Genomic DNA, 9,740 nt, shown 5'->3' with positions numbered 1-9,740 from the left:
AAGGGAGGGGGGGAGGAAACGGCTTCCTTTTCCCAAGAAGCGCGCTCGAGCGTCGGCCATGTTGATTGAGGGCAAGCAACCGGAAGGAGGAAGAAGGCCTTCCTTTCCGCAGCTTCCGCCGTTGAGTGAGCGCATGCGCCTTTTAGTGAATGTGGATACCGGCGAGGGGGAAAATGGCGGTTGAAGGGCCGGAGCAGGTAAGCGGGTTCCCGCGAGTGCTGAGTCACTCCGGCCTCCGCTCTCGCTCACTGTTCTCACGGGGGTGTCTTGTTTGTAAAAGTGGGCGAGAGATAAGAGAGGTCCGTTTGACACTTGCCTGGCCAAATGGGGAAGGGATGGCGGAGAGGCTTTCGTTAAAAATGGTGGTGGTGGAGGGTATAAACGGGGAATGAGAAGGAAGTTCGTTTGTGTGTGGATGCAGATTAACTGCGAAAGTGACGGAGATGTTGGCGGGGCAACAGGGGAAGGAGGTGGCCTGTCGTTAAAGGGCCCCTGATCCGACAGAGGCGCTTGGTGGTATGAAGGCAATCTGGGTGGGTGTAGTTGCTACTCAGCTGCGTTATTATTATTAATTGAATTTATATACCGCCCTATACCCGGGGTTCTCAGGGCTGTTCACAGTTAGAAAGCGGGGAAGGTGTGTCCTCCTTTGCCTGCCTTAAAATGATAATATGGGAGGGTCCACGTAATGTGGAGAGGTGGTTTGTAATGTCATGTGAAAGGTTACCGGTACTAGTAGTGGTTGTGATATTTATTAAACGTACAAACTGCGGGAGGCAGTGGAAGACAGGAGTGCCTGGCATGCTCTGGTCCATGGGGTCACGAAGTTTCGGACACAACTAAACAACAACCACCACCCTCTTTGCGTGAAGATTGCAGGGTGGTTTCATGAAAGATGAAGACACAAAATGTGTAGCACAATAAAACATCAAAAGGACTATGACCCATAGCTCCCCCTCCCCCCCACACGTTTTTTAAAGGCCATAGAGTGTTCAGCCCTAAAGGCCTTTGGTGTAGACTAGAGGGATGTTTTTTTGCCTGACACCTATAGATATGTAACAATGGCACCAGGCAAGACTGTCTGGGTGCGCATTCCACAAATGGGGAGCCATCGCAGAAAAGGCCTATTCTCGCTTGCTGTCACTTCTAGGTGTTGGAGAGGGTGTTATTGCCTATTTTAAACAGTTAAAGGGTGCCTGTTTCTAAATAGTAGGTGTGCTAGCTTATGGGCTGGGGAGAGGAGTGAAACAGCAAATTGTAAGGTAGGGGTGACAATTCATGGTTTGGGTAGTGGGCTGTAATTTAACTTGGGGGGCCTCTTGTCCTTGAGCTTATCTGTTTGTCTTCTTCTATTTGCTGTCCCAAATCTTTCGGGCAGATGGAGTTGGATGAAGGCAAAGGTGGGACTGGGCTGCGCCAGTATTACCTCTCCAAGATTGAAGAGCTACAGGTGAGATATTCTTGTTTCCTGGAGTGGGAGGATCAATATAAGTTCTCACTTTCTAAATCCTTTCTCAAACGCAGACAACACAACTTTCATACACACAAGTTGTTTTAACATGTGGGGCATACTATGGCTAGTGGATCTTTAGATGATCTCCAGTCTCTTTATTGGCTCACTTTTTTATTTCTATAGTGCCTAGGTTAAGGGCAAGATATAGGCCCTCCTCTCAGGTTTATAATTAATGGATGAAGATAGGCATGCATTCTATAATGTGGTTTTGACAAAAAGTTTGCCGGGCTATGGTGTGTGTGTGTTCAAATACATTTCAACACACAGAGTATGTCTGTTTCTTCACTGTAAAAGACAAGACATGACACATAAATGAAGGTGTTTGGAAGGAAAAGAGAGATCTCTTCGACAACACGGGGGGGGGGGGGGAGAGTTGTGTATTTGCTACCCTTTTCTCACACCTTTCCTCCAGTGAGCTTAAGGCAGTTTACATGGTGGTTCTTCTCCCCCCTGCCCCACTCCTGCCCTGTGAGATAGGCCGGCTGAGACAGTAACTGACCAGTGCTTACTTTGAGAGCTACACAGCAAAGTGAGGAGTTGAACCTGAGTCTCCTTGACCTTAATCCAACACTAACCACCACATGCGTCTGGTGTTTACATCCTGTTTGGAGCTAGCTGCTTTTCCACTCCTTAGGAAAAGATAATGCAATTATCCCTTGTTTGCCAGCTAGTAGCCAGAGTGCCCCAACTCATATCTCAGTGAAAATAATTATCTGGTGGCTGGTGTAGGGGGAGCAAACACCCTTAGTTTGCGGGGTACTATGTTATTTTGGGATGAGGTGTCATCTTTCCATTTCTTCTTCAAGTTGATAGTCAACGATAAGAGCCAGAATCTCAGACGGCTGCAGGCACAGCGGAATGAACTCAATGCTAAGGGTAAGTTGGGGATTGTTCAGCAATCTGCAGTGTTGCTTTTGTGTTTTGGGAGAGGTTTGATGGCTTTTGTTTTTAAATTCTATTTCTACCCTGCACCCACGTTTTCCCCACTGGCAAAAACCAGTATATGTTTGCTACCTTAATTTGAAGCAACTTTGCTTTACTGATTATATTTTTATAAAGTGTAATGCTTTTATGTTAAGAATCTGTGGTCACTTTATGTAATCTCATAAATAAAATATCAAACACTGGGTGTATTTATAACTTGAGATGTAAATACTTTTAAATGTAATCAAAATAGAAAGCAGCAGCGTTTTGTGTACATAAAGCATTTTGTTTCCTTAAGGTGGTAAACTAAGCTTTTGGACTGTTCTGAAATAGATATGCTACTTATTTTCTTATTTCCCTTATTTCTTTTTATGAGAAAAAAAAACCCCCGAGAAATGTTTCCTCCCTTGCTTCTGGAAATGTTGCCTCTCTAGGGAGGGGCAGTCCCTGAGTTGTCCAAGATGATGCTGAACTGGGAGATTTCCTCTCCATTGGTGCCAATGCTGTTTTGTTTTCTCTGACCACCCTAGTGCGCCTGCTTCGCGAGGAGTTGCAACTTCTGCAGGAACAAGGTTCCTACGTGGGTGAAGTGGTGAGGGCTATGGACAAAAAGAAAGTGCTTGTCAAGGTATGGTCACCCCCTGCATGTGTGTATCAGATATGTACATCTCTGTGTGTAGAGGAGGGTTGTCCTTCAAACAGGCTATGATTGTGAGTTGGGAATAATAACTGTTGGCATTTAAATAGCACTTTTCAATATTCAAAGCACAGTGTTAAAACTAGGACTGGGAAGAACATGGGTTCAAATACCAACCTAGCTGTGAAGTTCATTGGGTGATCTTGGGCTAGTTGCCATCTCTCACCCGAGCCTCCGCCCCACAAATTTGTGAGCAGAAAATGGGGGTTGAGAAGAGATGCAGGTATGCTGCTCTGAGCTCCTTGGAGGAAGAGCAGCATAAAAAGGACAGCTCTGTAAGGTTGAAATTGGAAGGCAGTGGCATGTCTGAGGCCCCCAATTACTTCATGGTAGAGGTGAGAATTTTAACGTGGGTTCACAACTCAATTCTCCTGTTACTTTGCTGTTTCTGAACAGAAGTAGCAAAAATGATTGGATATCTAGGTGCTTAATGAATACTGTGTGGCTTCCAAAACTTTTTTATCTGTTTTTACAATAGTAATCTTCCTCAATAATATCTTCAAGTTGTTTTGCACTGTAAGCTAGAAGTGCTTTGCCATACGGGTGGAAGTGGGTATATTTTTCCTATGAGCCATGTTGACTGTTGATTTCTTTGGCTGGACTTGTTTTGCCATTGATCCTGCAAGTGTTTGATTCTTACGGTAATAACTGGCCCTCTATTCCAGGTTCATCCTGAAGGCAAGTTTGTTGTTGACGTGGATAAAAACATAGACATCAACGATGTGAGTATTTGCTGGGCCATGTCTGGTATTCCACAGACATGGGAATACCGGAATGGGAATAGTGGTGTTTATGTCTCTGTTGGATTTGCATGTGTGCTGTTTTCTTTCCTGTGTCTAGGTTTGCTCTATCTTTTAAATGCCCCTGGGGAAACCCAGGGTGGAACATGCATCTCATGTACCTCTATACCACACAGGTAACCCCGAACTGCCGTGTTGCCTTACGGAATGACAGCTACACACTCCACAAGATCTTGCCAAATAAGGTGGACCCCCTGGTCTCATTGATGATGGTGGAGAAAGTGCCAGACTCCACTTATGAGATGATTGGCGGCCTTGACAAGCAGATCAAAGAGATCAAGGAAGTGATTGAGCTGCCCGTCAAGCATCCAGAGCTTTTTGAAGCTTTGGGCATTGCTCAACCCAAGGCAAGTGAAAAGAGATGTGGTGTCCCCACCATATCATGCCTCGCTTTCTCACTAGACCAGACTTTAGATAAATGGATAGACGATTACTCACACTTGACATTAACTACAAATAAGTATTGAAATACTCATCCCACATGAAGAGAAGCAGTCCAGTTTGCTGTCGCCCCCATTTCCTGGGCCTTCTTTAGGGAGGGGTGCATCTGAAAGGTATGAGGGGCTATAGCACGTGCCTTGATTCAGAATGCCAAGGTTCAGCCCCTGGCATCTCCAGTTCAAGGGAAACAGCCTGTCTCAGAAGGGAAAACAACTACCGTATTTTTCCCTCTATAACACGCAGATTTTTTCTCCTAAAAAGGAAGGGGAAATGTCTGTGTGTGTTATAGAGCGAATGTGTGGTCCCTGGAGCCGAAAAATCAGGCAAAAATCAAATCGCCAGGCAAAAATCAAATCGCGGCGCTTCACGGAGAAGGGAAAACTGAAAAGAGGAAGCGGCTGCTTTCCTGCATTCTGCCTCAGGGTCTTACTGCCCACCCTCCTCTGTTTCGTTGCTGTGTTTGCTGAAACGGAACAAAGAGCAGGGAAAGCCCCTCCCCTCCAGGCAAGCTCCGGTGCTGCTGGGGGAGAGGGAGAGAGAGGGGGGAGGGAGAGAGAGGGAGGGAGGGAGGGAGGGAGGGAGGGAGGGAGGGAGAGAGAGAGAGAGAGAGAGAGAGAGCGCGAGCGAGCGATGGCTGGCTGGCTTGGGTGGGGGAAAACTTTTGCCTTTCTTTTCTCCAACCCGTTAAATCCCTCTCCTGCATTCTTAGCCAGCTGCTTCTCTGCACACCCCTCTAATGTCCCTTCTTTGTTTTTCCTTCGCTCCCCACTTAAAATGTGGTTACAAAGCATAGATCCACATGGATCCTCAGGATCTTTGCATTGGGTCACCCCAAATTCACCATCAGATCACATAGCATGTCCATGGCTACAGCCTGCCCCCCCAAAATCACGCCCCCACTGTTGCCTGGAGCTGCAATGGTGCAAAAACGTGGTTAAAAAGCATGGATCCACATGGATCCTCAGGATCTTTGCATTGGGTCACCCCAAATTCACCATCAGATCACATAGCATGTCCATGGCTACAGCCTGCCCCCCCAAAATCACGCACCCACTGTTGCCTGGGGCTGCAATGGTGCAAAAACGTGGTTAAAAAGCATGGATCCACAGGGATCCTCAAGATCTTTGCATTGGGTCACCCCAAATTCACCATCAGATCACATAGCATGTCCATGGCTACAGCCTGCACCAAAAAAATCACGCACCCATTGTTGCCTGGGGCTGCAATGGTGCAAAAACGTGGTTACAAAGCATGGATCCACAGGGATTCTCAGGATCTTTGCATTGGGTCACCCCAAATTCACCATCAGATCACATAGCATGTCCATGGCTACAGCCTGCACCAAAAAAATCACGCACCCACTGTTGCCTGGGGCTGCAATTGTGCAAAAACGTGGTTACAAAGCATGGATCCACAGGAATTCTCAGGATTTTGGCATTGGATCACCCCAAATTCACCATCAGATCACATGTCTGTGGCCACAGCATGAAGCCCAAAAATGATACATCCACTGTTTCATTCAGAATGTTTTTTCCCTTGTTTTCCTCCTCTAAAAACAATGTGCGTGTTATGGTCAGGTGCGTGTTATAGAGCGAAAAATACGGTACTGTTCAGGGCTAGGCAGACGAAGGGTCTGTCTTGGTATAAGGCAGATTCCTGGGACTCCATGCCTACGACAAATGGAGGGTGGGTAGAAAGCAGGCCTCTGTATTAAAAGCCCGCAAAAGGATGCAAATTTTCTACACCTTTTGTTTCATCGCCCCAACTGACACCATCAAGGTACTAGACAGTCTGCAAGAGAGGTTGTCAGACGAGCTGCCATGAGTTCCTTTCTCTTCCTCTCCACTAAATGGGTTTAGTTCCCTCCCCATACTAATCTCATGTTACACTTATTGCAGGGTGTGCTGCTGTATGGACCTCCTGGGACTGGGAAAACTTTGCTGGCCCGAGCAGTGGCTCATCACACTGATTGCACGTTCATCCGTGTCTCTGGCTCTGAGCTTGTGCAGAAGTTCATTGGGGAAGGTGAGTGAGGCGGGGTGGATGGGAGAGAGAAAGTTTTTATTATTTATCACATTTTTATCCTTCCCTTATTCTACCCTGGGATTTAAGGCAGTGTGCTTTTTAAAAAAAGTTTTAAAATGATACATTTTCCATAAGTTTTTTATGGACTAGAACCTCTGTTTTCGAGCATCTCAGAAGTTGAATGATTTGGCTTTCAAATGCTGAAAACCCAGAAGTAACTGTTTCAGTTTCCGAACGATTTTTGGAAGCTGAATGTGCTACACGGCTTCCGTTTTGAGTTTCCCTACTGTATTGAGGCTTCCACTTTCAGGTTTTGAATGTTTTGGAAGTCGAACGGTCTTCCAGAATGGATTACATTTCGAAAACCGAGGTGCCACTGTACATATATAAAACATTAACCATTACGAGTCACTTCTCTTAGGACTTCCCAGTCCATCTCTCTATGGCATTCCATTCAAACCTTATTAGGCAGTGTGCATGTTATTCTCAGGAGACCCAGCCATCCAGGCACTGATGAGACCCAGCCCTTCCTAGCTTCAGTAAGGTGGCACCTCATGTACCTTAGACCATACCTGGGGATTCATGTATACTTTTTCCCACTAGAAAAAGGTAGCTGCCTGTACAGTTGGCGGATGACTTGAAAAAGACTGTTTACAATTTAGCAGCGCCTGAAAATGGGAGTTCTACGGTCCTCCAAGCACAGAATTACTTGGTCGCAAGATTCCAGTTCTGTGATCAAGTTGCCCCTTTGTCATAATTTTTCCAGGGTATGCCTGTTGATTGAGCACTATTGTACCCGTCTCTTAAAAATGCAACTAGGCTCTCTGAGATGGGGCTGGCAGGATGGTTTGTGTTTGATAGAGGGGTAAGGGAGCATTTTTAGATAGGGCTATATGTTTGGGGGATGAGCTGATCTAGCTCTTGGGGGGGGGCACTGCAGTAATTGCTAAAGGATCTTGGCTTGTTTCCTGGTGGCAGGTGCACGGATGGTGCGTGAGCTCTTTGTCATGGCCCGGGAGCACGCTCCCTCCATTATCTTCATGGATGAGATTGATTCCATTGGCTCCTCCCGTCTGGAGGGTGGCTCTGGTGGGGACAGCGAGGTTCAGCGCACCATGTTAGAACTGCTCAACCAGCTTGATGGTTTTGAGGCCACCAAGAACATCAAGGTATGTTGTGAAAGGAACAGAATCCACATTTTCCCATCATTCTGTGGATTATGCACAGGAAAGTAGTTTGTATAATTGATGAAGTTTGAAGAATGTTGCTCTTCTTGGCATATTTTTTTTAAAGAAATACATAATTTGAACCTAGATTGCACTTAAGGCTATGAAACCTTGCTACCAACCAGTGGTTGGAGGAGGCAGAGGATTCCGTCTGCAGGAGAAGTAATAGGTGGCTTGGGGAAGAACGTTTACTGTGGTCTGTTGATGGGAAGCGGGGATAGATGTAGCATCTGCTGGTATTTATTAGCCAAAACACTCCATATAGGCTTCTAGTGAAATACTCTTTTTGTCCTGTTTAGGTCATCATGGCGACCAACCGCATAGACATCTTGGATTCAGCCCTGCTTCGCCCTGGGCGTATCGACAGAAAAATTGAATTCCCTCCACCAAATGAAGAGGTAACGGAGACTTTGTGGGAGACAGCCATTGCATTTCTCCCTGTAGTGGGCTTTCCCTCGATAGCTTCTCTTACCCTGGCAGCCAAAGTCCCTGTTTGCTAAACTGCATTGTCATTTAACTGCTGCTTCCTCTCTCCTTCCTGTCACTCCACAGGCTCGACTTGACATCTTGAAGATCCACTCTCGCAAGATGAACCTGACACGGGGAATTAATTTGCGGAAAATTGCGGAGCTGATGCCAGGGGCTTCAGGGGCTGAGGTCAAGGTAAAGTAGCAAGTTTTGTGTCTGAGAATTCTGCTCCCCAAGTTTGGCACCCCTTCTCTAACTACCACATGCAGCATTAAGGATCATTTGATTATCAAGGCCTGCTAGAGATTATTGGTAACACTTTCTGAGGCTTGTATGTTTGTATCAGTGAGCGGAAGGGACTTCAGACATAGATTTTAAAAATCAAGGATTTTGGAATCTCTTGTGGTGGTTTGTGCACCCACACATTCAAACTATTTTGATACTCTTGGGTTGTCCTGACCAACCATTTCCCATCAGTGGAGAGGTTCAGTACCTAGTCATATATACTAATCTCACATACATCCACTTTGATCGCTATCATTTTGTTATCCTTGGGTGGGGCAGAAGCAAGCCTACCTGAGCTGTATATTCTCTTGGCATTTGTGTGGGGCAGCTCAGGTGGGTCCCTTACATTTCTGTTTTGCAGGGCGTGTGCACAGAAGCTGGAATGTACGCGTTGAGGGAAAGGCGGGTACATGTAACTCAAGAAGACTTTGAGATGGCTGTAGCAAAGGTATTGTGGGCTGTGGGTATGAGGGAAGGGCTATTCTTTGGGGTGGAAAGAGCCCAAGATGTAAGGGATTTGCATTTTGTTGCTCTTGTCATCAGTGTTTATGTCAGAACTTGCTTGCAGGTAACTGCCTTTCTCCTAAGGTGCTGCAGAGATTAAATGAAGGTGTGGGTAATAGTGGGGACCTTATAGTTTAGTCACTTGTTACATTAAGGCTGTACTTTTACAGAGAAAGCCTATGTGGTTTGTTCCAGGGCAGGGTAGACATTACAAAAAGAAAAAAAAGCTCACATCCATTTTTGTGGGAGGGATATGGAAGGAATAATGAGAGTTTAATGCATATATTCAGGGTGAGATTGGAGCTGAGACTTTATCTTGTCCAACAGATGGTATACAAAAAGGTTACTAAATTGTGTAGAATTCGGGTAGCCATTTAACTGCTTGGAAGTTTGATCTCTGCTACTGGCCTTTTTGCCTTTCTGACTTTATTTCTAATGTTCTTTCTCTTTGGCAGGTTATGCAAAAAGACAGTGAGAAGAATATGTCTATCAAGAAGCTGTGGAAATAAGTTGCTGTCCCAATCCAAGCAAGTGAATTCCGACCTCATTTTCCACTGTAATCTTTACACCCCAATGTCCTTCCCCCCTCTTAATAAAACTTAATATTAACAGTTGTGCTTGTAAATAGAGGAAGAAGAAAGCACAGAAATTTTAAAGACTTATCTATTCCTCCAGGTCTACAGAAAATTAGCTCCCAGAAGCAGAGACCTGCCTTTTGGTACAATAGATTTCACTCCACTGACTGTGGGAAGGTAAAATGTTGAAGCACTGTTAAGGCCCAAGGTCAAATAGCTATATTTGAAAAGCCTCTTTAATGCCATTCTTAATTGAATGCTATGTTAAACACCCTAAGTGTT

General features: G+C 45.5%; 1 protein-coding gene across 2 annotated transcripts; it reads left to right on the top strand.

Moving 5' to 3' along the window:
• The first annotated feature begins 50 nt into the window (after nucleotides 1-50).
• PSMC5 (proteasome 26S subunit, ATPase 5) lies at nucleotides 51-9,494 on the top strand. Of its 2 annotated transcripts, none has more exons than XM_083708835.1 (12): nucleotides 51-197; nucleotides 1,379-1,450; nucleotides 2,320-2,389; nucleotides 2,968-3,065; nucleotides 3,800-3,856; nucleotides 4,051-4,281; nucleotides 6,274-6,400; nucleotides 7,379-7,569; nucleotides 7,926-8,024; nucleotides 8,179-8,289; nucleotides 8,741-8,827; nucleotides 9,339-9,494. In XM_083708835.1, exons 1-12 carry the CDS (start codon nucleotides 150-152, stop codon nucleotides 9,390-9,392), a joined length of 1,245 nt encoding a protein of 414 aa, XP_083564961.1. In that variant the 5' UTR covers nucleotides 51-149; the 3' UTR covers nucleotides 9,393-9,494. The 2 variants fall into 2 exon arrangements, with proteins under 2 accessions (XP_083564961.1, XP_083564962.1); XM_083708836.1 differs by lacking the exon at nucleotides 51-197 and adding an exon at nucleotides 310-533.
• Nucleotides 9,495-9,740: the final 246 nt, after the last annotated feature.

This window comes from Podarcis gaigeae (assembly GCF_964106915.1).
Source record: "Podarcis gaigeae genome assembly, chromosome: 13".
Lineage (NCBI taxonomy): Eukaryota > Metazoa > Chordata > Lepidosauria > Squamata > Lacertidae > Podarcis > Podarcis gaigeae.
This window is presented reverse-complemented; position numbering and strand designations above follow the sequence as displayed.

What these genes read in the sequence shown, in the direction of transcription:
- PSMC5 (XM_083708835.1), top strand. Translation starts at nt 150, where the DNA reads ATGTGGATACCGGCGAGGGGGAAAATGGCGGTTGAAGGGCCGGAGCAG. An exon ending in GAATGAACTCAATGCTAAGG is followed by an intron (nt 2,390 to 2,967) that starts GTAAGTTGGGGA and finishes TGACCACCCTAG; the next exon opens with TGCGCCTGCTTCGCGAGGAG. An exon ending in CTTCAGGGGCTGAGGTCAAG is followed by an intron (nt 8,290 to 8,740) that starts GTAAAGTAGCAA and finishes TCTGTTTTGCAG; the next exon opens with GGCGTGTGCACAGAAGCTGG.